General features: G+C 44.9%; 1 protein-coding gene across 2 annotated transcripts in view; it reads left to right on the top strand.

The window, feature by feature from the left end:
• Positions 1-15,907, top strand: part of rufy1 (RUN and FYVE domain containing 1) — an 89,526-nt gene extending 73,619 nt beyond the window's left edge. Inside the window, exons 16-19 of one of the 2 annotated variants that reach the window (XM_038795708.1) lie at positions 3,059-3,107; positions 6,314-6,400; positions 7,107-7,184; positions 14,757-15,907. In XM_038795708.1, coding sequence (XP_038651636.1) covers positions 3,059-3,107; positions 6,314-6,400; positions 7,107-7,184; positions 14,757-14,900 — 358 coding nt within the window. In that variant the 3' untranslated portion in view covers positions 14,901-15,907. The remainder of the gene's footprint in view (positions 1-3,058; positions 3,108-6,313; positions 6,401-7,106; positions 7,185-14,756) is intronic. The other variant, XM_038795709.1, reaches the window with a different exon arrangement.
• Positions 15,908-16,810: the final 903 nt, after the last annotated feature.

Raw genomic sequence — 16,810 nt, forward strand, 5'->3', positions numbered from 1 at the left:
GGCGATCCGGCTCCGGCCCTTTTGGCCAGGAAGAAGGAGCTTCAGGCAAAGTTTAACTGTCCACAGAGAAAGCGGTGCACCAGTTGAGAAGGGCGAGGGAGGCAGTCTATGAACTTGTGGAGAAGGCGGTGTGTTTGTTGGCCAAGCAGCTCTGGCGGGAGGTGATGGCGAGGGATATAGTCCAGGTGCGGGATAAGATGGGGAAGTTAGTGGTGACCCCGGAGAAGATCAATGTTTTTGAGGAGCTCTATGAGATGTTGTATAGGTCGGAACCATCGGGAGAGGAACGAGAGATGAATAAGTTCCTAGATGGGTTGGAGTACCCATGGTTGTGGGAGCACGGCAGGGCTGGAGGGGCTGGTGGGGGAGCAGGAGATAAAGGAGGCAATCGGGAGGATGCAGTCAGGGAAGGCAGAGGGACTGGATGGATTCACAGTGGGGGGGGGGGGGGGCCTCCCAAACTTTAAACTTTACTATTGCTGGCTGGCGGATGCGGAGAAGGTGCAGGGCTGGATTAAGGGGCGGGGTGGAGGGGAGGAGAAGAGTCTCGATGGGTTAAAGTTTAAAGTGGAGGAGGGCTCATGTAGGGGGTGGCGGTTGAGGGCGTTGGTAACAATGGCTCTGGGTAAGTATTCAATGAATCCACTGGTGACCACTTTGAAGATCTGGAGGCAGTTTAGACAGCACATTAAGTTGGGGGGGTGTGCCAATTAGGAGGAATCATGGGTTCGAACAGGGAAGGATGGATGCGAGGTTTCGGAGATGAGGCGGATTAAGGAAATGAAAGATCTGTTTCTTGGGGGATGATTTACAAGCTTGGAGGAGCTAGGAGAGAAGTAAAGGTTGGCGCAGGAGGTTTAGGTACCTGCAGGTTTGAGATTTTGCAAGAAAGGCTTTCCCGAACTTCCCGGTAACGCCGCCGGCATCGCTGTTGGAGGTGGTACTGTCGGTGGGTTGGTTGGAGAAGGAGGTGGAATTGGCCTTTATGGGAGGATTCTGGAAGAGGATAGGGTGTCCCTGGAGGGAGTTACGGTGAAATGGAGGAAGAGGTGGGGGGGCGATGGAAGAGGGAATGAGGTATGAGGAGCTGCGAAGGGTAGATGCCTCAACCTCGTGCACGAGGTTGGGCCTGATACAATTGAAGGTTGTGTACAGGGCGCACCTCACAAAATCAAGGTTGAGCCGGCTGTATGAGGGTTTGTGAGCGTGTGGGAGGTGCCCCGCAGACCACGTTCCTATGTTTTGGCCCTGCCCGAAGCTGGAAAAGTATTGGAGGGAGGCTTTTTGGCACTGTCTCGGGGGTGTTACATATGGATGTGGAACCTGGTCCCCCAGCGGCCATTTTCAGGGTGTCAGACTGGCCCGAGTTGCAGACGCATGCAGGGGTAGACGTTTTAGCCTTCGCCTCGGTGATCGCTCGGAGATGGGTCCTGCTGGGGTGGAGGTCAGTTTCACCATCTATCCCTTGGCATGGGCGAGGAGCCTGCTGGAGTTTTTGACCCTGGAGAGGGTGAAGTTTGAACTTTTGGGGAGGGGGGTGCGAAGGAGGGGTTCTACAATTCTTGGGGTTCGTGTATCATGTATTTCCAGGAGTTGGTTGCTGTTGAATGCTGAGGGAGAGGCGGAGGCTTGTTTGTCATTTGGTTTTAGCTTTTGACTTCCGAGTTGCTGCTTTAGGTTTTACATTATTGGGATTGTTTGATTGTGTTGTTTTTTTGTATGGTGAAAATGATGAAAATATGGCGAATAGAAATATTTTATTTTTTTTTAAAAAGGGGGGGGATCATGGGGCCTCCCTGCCTCATACCCCGATTTAATGCAAAATACTGAGAGTTCATTCTATTTGTGCACATGCAAATGAACCCCACCCATTCAAGAGACAGAAAACAAAACCCCAATCAAATAAAAAACCCTCCATTTAAAAAAAAAACACAAACCCTGTCTCCACCAACCAAGTCAAAATCCCAACTCTCATCTCAATCCTAGTCCTTCAGTCTTAAAAGAACGGCTCCACCATCTCAAATAAAAATCCCTTGAATTGAGTCAGTCTCAGCTTCACAGGAGAGACCACTCCAAATCTCACTCTGCTCCGATACAATGCCGCCTTCAGTCCAAAGGCCACCCGCCTTCTCAACAACTCCGCCGTCAGGTCTTGGTATATGCATAACCAACACCTCACTTAACATCTAATTTCTGCTTCGCCCAGCTCAAAACCTTCCCGTGGTAGCTGTGAACGCAGACAATAACCGTCCTTAGTGGCATTGACCTGAGCGACCAATGTGCCCTGTCCAACTCTTAGCAGGAGGATTCTTTCCCCTCTCCTGTCAACTCCGCGAACATCTTTGCAAAGTATTCGGTCGGCCTTGGGCGCTCCAGCCTTTTGGGCAGGCCCACAATTCACAAGTTTTGCCTCCTCGAACTGTTATTCGGGTCCTCCACCTTGGCTCTGAGCCCTTTGTTGACCTCCACTACCCTCCTCAGCTCCTCGCCCATCGAGGTGAACTGATTGCTTTGTTGCGACAATGCCTCCTCCACCCCCTTCAACTTCTCTCCTTGCATCTTGACCGCCTTTACCGGGACAGTCGCTTCCTCTATCCACTCTTTCAGCATAGCCATCACCTCCCTCCAAATGATTGGCAAACAGCCTCTCACATCGGTACGTTTCCACCGTGAGGGAAGTGGCTCCACTCGATGATCTAGGACTCTCAATCTCACTTGCCAGCGGACCTTCACTCGCCCCTTTCCAGCACCTTTCGTCTGGGACACTGACATTCCTCGTCTTCCTCATAATTTCCAACACCAACTCATCCACAAACTAACCCTGAAACTGGGCATTAAGGAGCAAAAAACGGAGACTTTTAACAGGACCCACCCAACATGCGACCTCCACCTACATGCCGCCACCGGAAGTCAAAATTAATATATTACGGAAAGTTTGATGTCTTGGTATAGATCTGGACTTCATTGTTCAGGCTTTTCTGTGAGGAACTTTAAATGCTTAGTCAAATCCTGTTAAAGTAGCTAAATCAGCAAGAATAATATCTAACTTTTTTTCCAGATCAAAATTGAAAATGGAGGACATTAAAGAGGTCAATAAAGCATTAAAGGTATTCATTCTGGCAATGTTTTGAAACCGTCTACAATTCATTAGAGCTGGAAACATCATGGTGAATGTTAGGATGGCTCAAGTATACGTTTTCCTATGTGCCTCTTTTTTCATGTAGCCTCTATTTCAGGGTTGCTTTTAGAAGACATGCAATTTAATTTAGAACATAGAACATTACAGCGCAGTACGGGCCCTTCGGCCCTCGATGTTGCGCCGACCTGTGAAACCATCTGAAGCCTATCTGACCTACACTATTCCATTTTCATCCATGTGTCTATCCAGTGACCACTTAAATGCCCTTAAAGTTGGCGAGTCTACTACTGTTGCAGGCAGGGCGTTCCACACCCCTACTACTCTCTGAGTAAAGAAACTGCCTCTGATATCTGTCCTATATCTACCACCCCTCAAGTTAAAGCTATGTCCCCTTGTGTTGGTCATCACCATCCAAGGAAAAAGACTCTCTCTGTCCACCCTATCTAACCCTCTGACTATCTTATATGTCTCTATTAAGTCACCTCTCCGCCTTCTCCTCTCTAACGAAAACAACTTCAAGTCCCTGAGCCTTTCCTCGTAAGACCTTCCCTCCATACCAGGCAACATCCTAGTAAATCTCCTCTGAACCTTTTCCAAAGCTTCCACATCCTTCCTATAATGTGGTGACCAGAACTGCACGCAGTACTCCAGGTGCGGCCGCACCAGAGTTATGTACAGCTGCAGCATGACCTTGTGGCTCCGAAACTCAATCCCCCTGCTGATAAAGGCTAGCACACCATATGCCTTCTTAACAGCCCTATTAACCTGGGTGGCAACTTTCAGGGATTTATGTACCTGGATGCTGAGATCTCTCTGTTCATCTACACTACCAAGAATCTTGCCATTAGCCCAGTACTCTGCATTCCTGTTACTCCTTCCAAAGTGAACCACCTCACACTTTTCCGCATTAAACTCCATCTGCCACCTCTCAGCCCAGCTCTGCAGCTTATCTATGTCCCTCTGTATCCTATAACATCCTTCAGCACTATCCACAACTCCACCGACCTTCGTGTCATCTGCAAATTTACTAACCCATCCTTCTACACCCTCTTCCAGGTCATTTATAAAAATGACAAACAGCAGTGGTCCCAAAACAGCTCCTTGCGGTACACCACTAGTAACTGAACTCCAGGATGAACATTTGCCATCAACCACCACCCTCTGTCTTCTTTCAGCTAGCCAATTACTGATCCAAACCGCTAAATCACCTTCAATCCCATACTTAATTATTTTCTGCAATAGTCTACCGTGGGGAACGTTATCAAACGCCTTACTGAAATCCATATACACCACATCAACCACTTTACCCTCATCCACCTGTTTGGTCACCTTCTCAAAAAACTCAATAAGGTTTGTGAGGCATGACCTACCCTTCACAAAACCGTGTTGACTATCGCTAATCAACTTGTTCTTTTCAAGATGATTATAAACCCTATCTCTTATAACCTTTTCCAACATTTTACCCACAACCGAAGTAAGGCTCACAGGTCTATAATTACCAGGGTTGTCTCTACTCCCCTTCTTGAACAAGGGGACAACATTTGCTATCCTCCAGTCTTCCGGCACTATTCCTGTCGACAAAGACGACATAAAGATCAAGGACAAAGGCTCTGCAATCTCCTCCCTGGCTTCCCAGAGAATCCTAGGATAAATCCCATCTGGCCCAGGGGACTTGTCTATTTTGATATTTTCCAAAATTGCTATCACCTCCTCCTTTTGAACCCCAATTCCATCTAGCCTGGTCGACTGAACCTGAGTATTCTCTTCGACAACATTGTCTTTCTCCAGTGTAAACACTGATGAAAAATATCCATTTAACGCTTCCCCATCTCCTCTGATCCCCCACACAACTTTCCACTACTATCCTTAATTGGCCCTAATCTTACTCTAGTCATTCTTTTGTTCTTGATATACCTATAGAAAGCCTTAGGGTTTTCCTTGATCCTATCCTAATTTGGGGCAGCACGGTAGTTTGGTGGTTAGCATAAATGCTTCACAGCTCCAGGGTCCCAGGTTCGATTCCCGGCTGGGTCACTGTCTGTGTGGAGTCTGCACGTCCTCCCCGTGTGTGCGTGGGTTTCCTCCGGGTGCTCCGGTTTCCTCCCACAGTCCAAAGATGTGCAGGTTAGGTGGATTGGCCATGCTAAATTACCCGTAGGGTCCTAAAAAGTAAGGTTAAGGGGAGGGGGGGGGGTTGTTGGGGGTATAGGGTGGATACGTGGGTTTGAGTAGGGTGATCATGGCTCGGCACAACATCGAGGGCCGAAGGGCCTGTTCTGTGCTGTACTGTTCTATGTTCTATCCGCCAACGACTTTTCGTGTCCTCGCCTCGCTCTTCTTAACTCTCCCTTTAGGTCCTTCCTGGCTAACTTGTAACTCTCAAGTGCCCTAACTGAGCCTTCATGTCTCATCCTAACATAAGCCGCCTTCTTCCTCTTGACAAGTGCTTCAACTTCCTTAGTAAACCACGGTTCCCTTGCTCGATAACTTCCTCCCTGCCTGACAGGTACATACTTATCAAGGACATGCAGTAGCTGTTCCTTGAAAAAGCTCCACATTTCGATTGTACTCATCCCCTGCAGTTTCCTTCCCCATCCTATACATCCTAAATCTTGCCGAATAGCATCATAATTGCCTTTCCCCCAGCTATAATTCTTGCCTTGCGGTATATACCTATCCCTGCCCATTGCTAAAGTAAACATAACCGAGTTGTGATCACTATCACCAAAGTGCTCACCTACATCTAAATCTAACACCTGGCCGGGTTCATTACCCAGTACCAAATCCAATGTGGCCTCGCCCCTTGTTGACCTGTCTACATACTGTGTCAGAAAACCCTCCTGCACACACTGTACAAAAACTGACCCATCTACAGTACTCGAACTATAGTATTTCCAGTCAATATTTGGAAAGTTAAAGTCCCCCATAACAACTACCCTGTTACACTCGCTCCTGTCGAGAATCATCTTTGCAATCCTTTCCTCTACATCTCTGGAACTATTCGGAGGTCTATAGACAACTCCCAACAGGGTGACCTCTCCTCTCCTGTTCCTAACCTCGGCCCATACTACCTCAGTAGACGAATCCTCAAACGTCCTTTCTACCGCCGTAATACTTTCCTTGATTAACAATGCCACACCCCCCCCTCTTTTACCATCTTCTCTGTTCTTACAGAAACATCTACATCCTGGAACCTGCAACAACCATTCCTGTCCCTGCTCTACCCATGTCTCTGAAATCGCCACAACATCGAGATCCCAGGTACCAACCCATGCTGCAAGCTCACCCACCTTATTCCGGATGCTCCTGGCATTGAAGTAGACACACTTCAAACCAGCGTCTTGCTTGCCGGTGCCCTCTTTCGAACTTTTAACCCTATCCCTGACCTCACTACTCTCAACATCCTGTACACTGGGACTACAATTTAGGTTCCCATCCCCCTGCTGAATTAGTTTAAACCCCCCCCCCAAAGAGCACTAGCAAATCTCCCCCCCAGGATATTGGTACCCCTCTGGTTCAGGTGAAGACCATCCTGTTTGTAGAGGTCCCACCTACCCCAGAATGAGCCCCAATTATCCAGGAAACCAAAACCCTCCCTCCTGCACCATCCCTGTAGCCATGTATTCAACTCCTCTCTCTCCTTATTTCTCACTTCGCTAGCACGTGGCACGGGTAACAACCCAGAGATAAAAACTCTTGTTTGTTCTAGCTCTCAGCTTCCACCCGAGCTCCCTGAATTTCTGTCTCAAATCCCCATCTCTCTTCCTACCTATGTCGTTGGTGAACTTGTCTCATTTGTGGAGATCGATTTAATTGAAATGATCTTGTACCTTATTATGTAACTTAATTTGCATCAATAAAGAACAACTGAATTAAAATATCAAATTAAATATAGGTAATGTAATGCTAAATTAGTTATCATCGCTTAGTTCTTGCTGAACTCATGTAAAACTGCTTTTATTTATAGGGAAATGCCTGGCTGAAGGATGATGAAGCAACGTCCTGCAAACAATGCGAGAAAGAATTTTCAATCTCAAGAAGAAAGGTATTGCTCAAATAGTTAATGACTTTTTCACTCAATTTAACTAATTATTACTTTTCCCCAGGGCCAATGTGGCTTCAAAATATAACATTGCCACTTTTAAGAACTGCATTTCTTTAAAGGGAATGTTGCGTCACATACTTCAGCTTTATATCCCTACTACTGACCTTCACTCTTGAATGTTTTATCCATCAACAGGATGTGGGCACCACTGGCTAGGCCAGCATTTAGTGTCCATCTCCAATTGCCCTTGAGAAGGCAGTGGTGAGCTATATTCTTGGACCACTGCATTAGGAGTATTATTTCTCTGTCCTTTTCACTACACAATTGGCAGATCCATCTCGCCTTTCTTTTTTCTTTCTTCATGCCCTTCATCTGTTGTATTTCTTTCTTGATCAATCCCATTGTCATTTATCCGATTCTGAAATACTTAACATGTCTTTCACGCAAATGCATTTTTTCCTATTATCTAGTCTCTTTAAGTCTCGAAAATGACTCCCGCCCCACCTGCCATTCTTTTTGGTGGGAAGAGCAGGAAAAATAAGAAACTTTTCTTCAATCTACTCAAAACTTGGACTGAAACGTGGGCATTTTAACGTCCTGTTTTGCTGGTTAGCTGGTGAAAAGAAACCTTTACTCTGCTTTTCAAAGACCGATCAGCGTTGCTCATGGTTGTTTTAAATTGATCACTTTTGAGGGAGATCCAACCAGCAAGACTTGCTGTTTAATTAACAATCTAAAATCCTGGAAAATATCAAGACAACCCAATGACTGTTATTCTAATTTTGAGCAGTTGGAAGAAACAATAATGTCCGGCAATCAATACCTTGCGAGATGCAGAACTGGTGTGCCTGTAAGTGCTGAGCAATTGGTTAGCAAGCAAATTCTGAATCTCTCCCAATTGTACTCCATAATAATGATCTTCATTAGATGCCTGGGGGTATTACATAATGACTTCTGCTGTTTCTTTGATTCTGTGTTTCCAGAAATTAAGTAATGTATGTATGTAATTTGCAATACTTGTCAAATATAGACATTCCCATCGTAACTAAAACTAGAGAAAATTTCCTTTTTGTATAAAGCTATTTGGTCAAACGAGATGGTTTCAGAATCATCATTGAAGAGCGTTTTGTTTTGAGGAGTCATTTGAAAGCTGGATGCATCTGTAAAGGAATAGTGTTAATTGATGTATTGATATTTCTGGCTATGGACAGGAATATAAGGACAAGCCTGTTCAATCATTCAATACAGTTGTGATTAAACTATGACCTAACTCCGTAATATTTGCCATTGCGCCATACCCCGTTATGCCTTCGGTGAACAAAAATAGATCATCATCCATGACATCTGAAGAAGAGAGTTCTAAACTTCTACCACCTTTTTGCATGCAGCAGTGTTTCCTCATTTCACCCCCAAAAGGTCTGGTTCTAATTTTTTGACTCTACATTTAATCCCAGACTCCTCAACTGGCAGAAATTTGCATCCGACTTGGAAACCTTGCTCAAATCACTTTTAACCTTTTAAATTCCATGGATTATAACCCCAGTTTGTGTAATCTAATTTCGGCAGTGGTTAGCACTGCTGCTTCACAGCTCCAGAGTCCCAGGTTCAGTCACTGGGTTGGGTCAATGTTTGCGGAGTCTGCACATTCTCCCTGTGTGTGTGGGTTTCCTCCGGGTGCTCCGGTTTCCTCCCACAGTCCAAAGATGTGCAGGTTAGGTGGATTGGTCATGATAAATTGCCCTTGGTGTCCAAAAACTGGGATAGGGTGGAGGTGTAGGCTTGGGTAGGGTGCTCTTTCCAAGGGCTGGTGTAGACTCGATGGGCCAAATGGCCTCTTCTGGACTGTTGATTCTATGAATCCTTGGAATCTAGGTATTCTGATAAATCAATGCTGCAACCTCTGAGGAGATGCAAAGAGCCATGAATAGTTGCAGCACAGAAGGAGGCAGTTCGGCTCATCTTGTCCACGTCAGCCCAAGGACACCTAGATGTCCTTTCTAATCCCACCTTCCTGCACCTGGCCCATAGCCCTGTCGCTTAAACCACTTAAGGCGCAAATCCAGGTACTTTAAAAAAAAAGTGTTCAGGGTATCTGCCTCCACCACCAACTCGGCAGCAAATTCCAGGTCCCCACAACCATTCCGCTTTTTAAAAAAAAACGCAATGTTCTTCCTCGTGTGCCCTCTACTTTCTGCCACTTATCTCGAATCTATGTTCTTTGGTTATGAAATTCTTCTCCAAGGGAAACACTTTGATCCTGTCCACTCTATCTCTTCCCTTCATAATGTTGTACACCTCAATCAAGTCACCCCTCAGTCGTCTTAGTTCCAAGGAAAATAACCCCGACCTCTCCAATCTCTACTCATAGCAACGCTTTTTTCTAGCTTTGGAAACATTCTTGCAAACCTCCGCTGCACTCCCATGGGTACCTGCATGGGTTCTAACTATGCTTGCCTTTTTATGGGGTATGTGGAACATTCCTTTGTGGGAGGTCCACAACTCTTTTACCGATACATTGACAACTATTTTGGTGTCGCGTCATGCTCTTGCCCGGACCTGGAAACATTCATCAACTTCGCTTCCAGTTTCCACCCCATCATCACTTTCACGTGGTCCATCTCAGACACTTCCCTTCCCTTCCCTTCCTTGATCTTTCTGTCTCCATTTCCTCAATGACTATCCACTACAGGCCCATTGACTCCGACAGCTATCTGGACTGCAGCTCTTCGCACCCTACACACTGTAAAGACTCCTTTCCTTTCTCTCAACTCCTTCACCTCCGTCGCATTTGTTCCAATGATGCCACTTTCCAAAATGGTGCTTCGAAAATGTGTTCCTTCTTCCTCAACCGTGTTTTCCCTCCTACAGTTGTGGACAGGGCCCTCAACAGTATGCGGTCCATCTCCTGAGCCACGACCCTCGCCCCTTCCACTCCTTCCCAGAACAAGGATAGAATCTAGCTCGTTCTCACATTTCATCCCACCAGCCTCTGTATGCAAAGCACAAGCCTCCGCCATTTTCGCCAACTCCAGCGTGATGCCAGCACCAAACACATCTTCCCTTCACTCCCTCTGTCAGCATTCCGCAGAGACAGTCTAGGGCAGCACGGTAGCACGGCGCCAGGGTCACTCTCTGTGCGGAGTCTGCACGTTCTCCCCGTGTCTGCGTGGGTTTCCTCCTGTCGTAATCAATATTTTTCCCGCTTCTGGACTGTGATAGAAAGATTCAACAAGGTTCGTTAGGTAAGCAAAACTAAGCTTTATTTACGAATTACAACTGCTAGCAGTATGGCTGAGACTTGGAGTCGGAAGGCAGTCAATTACAAACTGCTGGTTCCTTTCCAAGTCTGCCCATTACAAAAAATAGGTATACATTTATACATTATAAAATCAAGATAACGTGAATACAGCTTGATCAGGAATTTGATCAAAAGTAAAACATAAGTAATAATCATTAAACTGGCGTCACCTTGCTGACCTTTAGAGGACTCGGGGTCTCATATCATTATCTTGTCTTTTGGTCGCATGTTTAATATAGAACAGTACAGCACAGAACAGGCCCTTCGGCCCTCGATGTTGTGCCGAGCAATGACCACCCCACTCAAACCCACGTATCCACCCCACACCCGTAACCCAACACCCCCCCCCCCCCCCCCCCCCACCCCACACCCCCCCCCCAACCCCAACAACCCAACCCCAACTTTTAGGACACTACGGGCAATTTAGCATGGCCAATCCACCTAACCCTCACATCTTTGGACTGTGGGAGGAAACCGGAGCACCCGGAGGAAACCCACGCACACATGGGGAGGACGTGCAGACTCCGCACAGACAGTGACCCAGCCGGGAATCGATCCTGGGACCCTGGAGCTGTGAAGCATTTATGCTAACCACCATGCTACCGTGCTGCCCACGGAGAAAGTTAAGAAACGGAGCAGATATGTTTAAGTATCGAAAATAACTATTTCTAGTTTATCTTGTGTATTTAGACTGCTCTGGGGTATGACAGCTGAGTTTTATCCGAGTTTAGAGTCAGCAAGTTTTCGGGTCAAGTTGACCGTGGCTGCTTGTATTTGTGCCTTGGGTTATGCGAAGTCAGTTTAAATTTCATTGTACCAAGAAACTTGACTAGTTCTCCCATCATGCCATTATTTGTTTCGCACAATACCACACTCCGGGTGCTCGGGGTTTCCTCCCACAGTCCAAAGATGTGCAGGTTGCCATGATAAATTGCCCTTGGTGACCGAAAAGGTTAGGAGGGGTTATTGGGTTAAGGGGATAGGGTGGAAGTGAGGGCTTAAGTGGGTTGGTGCAGACTCGATGGGCCGAATGGCCTCCTTCTGCACTGTATGTTCTGATGCTTGAGAGAAAAAATCTAGTCCACTCCTCCACCATAGCCAGTACCTCTCCCATCACCCATGGCACCTTCCCATGCAATCGCAGAAGGTGTAACACCTGCCCCTTTACCTCTTCCATGCTTAACATCCCAGGCCCAAAACACTCATTCCAGATTAAGCAGCGTTTCACTTGCATCTCTTCCAATTTGGTCTAATGCATTCATTGCTCCCAATGTGGTCTCCTCTATATCAGAGAGACCAATCGCAAACTGGTAATCACTTTGCAGAGCATCTTCGGTCTGTGCGCATTCAGGACCCTGACCTTCCTGTTGCTTGCCATTTTAACAAAAGACCCTGCTCCCATGCCCACATGTCTGTTCTTGGCCTGCTGCAGTGTTCCAGTGAAGCTCAACGCGAACTGGAGGATCAACATCACATCTTCTGGTTAGGCACGCTACAGCCTTTCCGGCCTGAACATTGAATTCAACAACTTCAGATGATCAGCTCTACCTCACCTCGACCCATTTGTTTTCATCCCATTTCATTTTAACTGTCTTTTACCATTTCTTTCTTTCTTAATATATATTTAATTCCCCCCCCCACCCAATCTTATCCACCTTTTCCTTCACCTTTCTCCTCTTTGCGTCCCCCTTCCCCTCCCCCCACATCTACAGTTCATCCTCTGATGTTAGTTTCCCTGCTGTTTGACTTTTCACATCTTTTGTTCTCTCTGGGGATTGCCATTAGCACTCTTTCCCTTGGTTTCTGTGGCTATTAGCACCCTGTTCCCTTGGATTCTGTGGCTATGACTCATCTTTCATTCTCACTCCACAGAATAAATATTTCCTTCTTTCTCTGTTTGTTAGCTTTGACAAAGAGTCATCGGACTCGAAACGTTAGCTCTTTTCTCTCCCTACAGATGCTGCCAGACCTGCTGAGATTTTCCAGCATTTTCTCTTTCGCCACAGCAATTGTGTCCTCCTTGTAATGTGACGATAACTGCGCACACTACTCCAGTTGTAGTGAGAAGTCTTGCAACACCAGGTTAAAATCCAACAGGTTTGTTTCAAACACGAGCTTTTGGAGTGCAGCTCCGAAAGCTCATGTTTGAAACAAACCCGTTGGACTTTAACCTGGTGTTGTAAGACTTCTTATTGTGCTCACCCCAGTCCAACGCCGGCCACCCCAGTCCAACGCCGGCATCTCCACATCATGTACTCCAGTTGTGGCATTGTTAATATATAGCTCGAACAGTAAGGGTCCCAACATTGAGTCCTGTGAAATACCTTCCATTGGCAAGGGCATCCATCGATGATTACCCTTTGTTTCCTGTTGCTGAGCCAATGTTTTATCCAGTTTGCCACATTACCTTGAATCCCATGGGCTTTATCAGGTACCTTGTCAAAAACCTGCTAAATCCTTGTACACAGCACCCATTGCACTTGTCACATTCCCCAAAGAATTCAATCAAATTTGTCAGGCAAGATCTTCCTTTAACAAATCCATGCTGACCGTTCTTGACTAACCCATGCCTTTGTATGTGACAGTTATTCCTTTCTCTCAAGATTGATTCTACTAATTTGCCCACCACCAATTATCAGGACTATAATTGTTTGGTATTTCCTTTGACCCATCTGCCAATATAAAGTAGCTTATTGCTTTCTCTGGGGCAGTTAGGACAGTAAATGCTGGAATAGCCAGCGGACAGTAAATGCTGGAATAGCCAGCGATACCCACATCCTATGAACATTAAACTTAAAAAAATTTTTTAGAGTACCCAATAATATATTTTTTCCTATTAAAGGGCAATTTAGTGTGGCCAATCCACCTACCCTGCACATTTTTTAGGTTTTGGGGGGTGAGACCCACGCAGACATGGAGAATGTGTGAACATTTAAACTTTAAAAATTAAATAAATTCTTCCGACGGTGTGATGCCAAGATCTGCAAACATGGGCAGCACGGTGGCCTAGTGGTTAGCACAACTGCCTCACGGCCCTGAGGTCCCAGGTTCGATCCCGGCTCTGGGTCACCGTCCGTGTGGAGTTTGCACATTCTCCCCGTGTCTGCGTGGGTTTCGCCCCGATGTGCAGAGTAGGTAGATTGGCCACACTAAATTGCCCCTTAATTGGAAAAAATAATTGGGTAATCTAAATTTAAAAAAAAAAAGATCTGCAAACATTCCCCAGGTGTGGTCTAAGCAGGGCTTTCCATAGCTGTAGCATAACTTTACTGCATTTTATTCTTGTTCCTGAGGCACAAAGTGCAGTATCGCATTAATCTTTTGGATTATTTTCTGTACCTGTTCATAACCTTTTAACCTGTATCTTGAGCTCCAAAATCTCTCTGGAACTCCACTGTTTCGAGTTTTTTTTACCATAAATATTTACTCTATCCTTTTGGGGCCAATGAGAAACATCTGAAATTTGCATCCATTGAAATCAATTTAACAAAGTTTTACCATTTGAATTAATATTCATTAATACCTCTGCAATTTTATGTTCCTATTTACATTTGACAGTGTAAGCTACTAGTGTGTAATCAGCAAATTTTGATGGGTGCCTTTCTAAACACTACCTTGATAGATACAGTGAACACTGGAGGCCCTGTTGCAGTGTTTCAGAACATCACCAGTCACTTCCTGGCAGTTGGAGTCCCTGCCATGAATCCTACTGTCTCCTGCCACTCAACCAATTTCCTAACCAGATCATTCATTTGTCTTCAGTTAACAATCTCTTCTGAGAGAGTTTATCACATGCCTTCAGAAAGTTCATATAAATAACATTCCGAGATGTTGTTTACTACTTACCTCTTCAAAAACCTCATCATCAGATTTGTCAGGCATGACCAAACTTTTACATGCTGATTCTCTCACTCTTTATTCTTAACTATAGACCCTAGCAATTGCCCAACAGCAGATGTTGCAGCATTATGTTCCCACTGAAGTGCCAACCTAGATTTTCTGCACAGCCAAATGTGTCATCAAGGCTTCTGCCATGGAACAGTTCCATTAACTGGCTACAATGTATATGTCTGAATGGATGAGGACAAATCTGTCTGTAACACTGAAATATTCTTCCAAAACTTTTAAATACCTGGAATGCAATTATGACCTGATAAGGAAAGGTATCCCAACACAAACTGCTGAGAAGAAGAGGAAAGAGAAACTTTGAGCATGTTAACATAAAATGTACCTTATTCTAATCCTTTTTTTATCCTGTCTTTCCCTATGGTCAGCATCACTGTAGAAACTGTGGTGACATCTTCTGCAACAACTGTTCCAGTAATGAGTTGGCACTTCCTTCTTATCCTAAGCCTGTGCGGGTCTGTGACGCTTGCCATTCGCTACTACTACAAAGGTGCTCTTCAAATGCTTCGTGAGATGAATTCAACAGGATTAGTACCAGTGCTAGCTGGTTTAGCTCTACTGCATCAGTAAAGCTGTTAAAATAAATTAAGTTCTATATGCCAATATCTTTTCTGAAATTCAAAGCTGGATATTTTCACGTACTGTCCAAATGAAAGGGCTTGCATTGAGAGATTGACCAAATTGACACTTAAGTCAAATACTAGAAATATAATCAATTTTTGATATTTTGCTCTGTAGGTCATTCACTCCTTTTATTGCAAACTCTGTCAAGAATAGTAACACAGGTTGCCATTAACCTTCATTTCCAAATATTATTCCTGTCCTGTTTTCTCCTTTCATTAATTCTCCCCCCCCCCCCCACCCCCCCCCCCCCCCCCCCAAATGTTTTAATTGGTTCCTGGTCTGATACTAACCAATGTATCCCTCACTCCGTTATGGTCAATATCATTGATTATGGTGGCAGAAGTTGGAAAAAAAATATTTTTCAGGTATGCAGTGCCATGATATTGTATTTGTACTTCAGAGCTATTTTTATGGCTCCATGTGCCTTTGTTGGATAACATAAATTGCAATACCTGTATTGATGCTGTAGAATATAGATGTATGAATTTAATTATGTGCCCATTATACTGCTAGAAATAAAATGTTGTGCAACTCTCACTTGCACCTTGTCAACGTCAAACTGGACAATTATACCACAGCTTTGCAAGAACAAGGCATAAGGGTCTGCTGTTCTGACACAGAAAGGATGAAGTGTATGCATGTGAAAAACACAATTGTATGCTTTTGGTTGAGATTCTTCTTTATATACTTGGTTCACTGGATCTTTTTCCCTGAATATGTTAAACTTTTCTCTGTGTACTATTTTGTATATTTCTAATGTCTGATGCACTTCAATATAAAACAGATTCTGTTAATTTTGCCGGGAATAATACTTTTACTAATTTAAGCTTTGTTTGCTACTTTGCTACATGTTCTACTTGAAATTACACTTTTACATATTAGCGTTTGCTGCAAATTGTGTTCTGCAAATAAATTTTTATTTATTTTATCACTGAACGACTGCAGGGCATCCTAAACGGGGAGGGTGAAAAGTCAGAGGTTGTGGTGCATATTGGTACCAACAATATAGGTGGATTTCAGAATGAGGTCTTGCATCAAGAATTTAGGGAGCTGGGCAGTTGACTAAAAAGCAGGACCTCTAAAGTTGTAGTCCTGGGGCCACGTGCTCGCGAGTATGGAAATAGGAAAACGGGGCTGATTAATTTGTGCCTCAATTGGTGCAGGAGGATGGGTTTTAGATTCTTGGATCACTGGGACTGTTTCTGTTGAAGGTGTGACATGTACAAGAGGAACAGTCTGCTCCTGGACCACATTGGGATCAACATCCTTTCAGGTAGGTTTGCTAGTGCTGTTGGAAGGAGTTTAAACTAGTTTGGCAAGGGGAGGATGCACAGAGTGTTAGTAAAATAGAGACATATCATGTTATAGTAAAGGAAGTAGGTCAGAGAGTGAGTTCAGTTATGTTGAATGTCAAGAGGGGAAGCTAAGGCTGCAAGGTCCTTACTTTAATGCTAGAAGTAAGACCGACATTAAGGGCATGGATTGACACGTGCAATTGTGACATTGTTGCCATCCTAGATGTATAGTTAAGGACACAGGACTGACAACTTAATATTCCAGGGTATAGGAACTTTAGGCGAGACAGAGGCTTGTTTAAAAAGGGAGGTGGTGGTGATGCACTATTAATTAGGAATCAATTACTGTAGTGTGAAGAGATGATATCTTGGAAGGGTTTTCAAATGAGGCTTTATGGATAGAACTTAGGAATACAAAGGGGGTAGCCACATCACTGGGAGTGTATTAGAGGCCCCCAAAGAGTCAGTGGGAAATAGACGAATAGATATGTAAGCAATTTACT

The sequence above is a fragment of the Scyliorhinus canicula genome, chromosome 4, assembly GCF_902713615.1.
Source record: "Scyliorhinus canicula chromosome 4, sScyCan1.1, whole genome shotgun sequence".
NCBI lineage: Eukaryota > Metazoa > Chordata > Chondrichthyes > Carcharhiniformes > Scyliorhinidae > Scyliorhinus > Scyliorhinus canicula.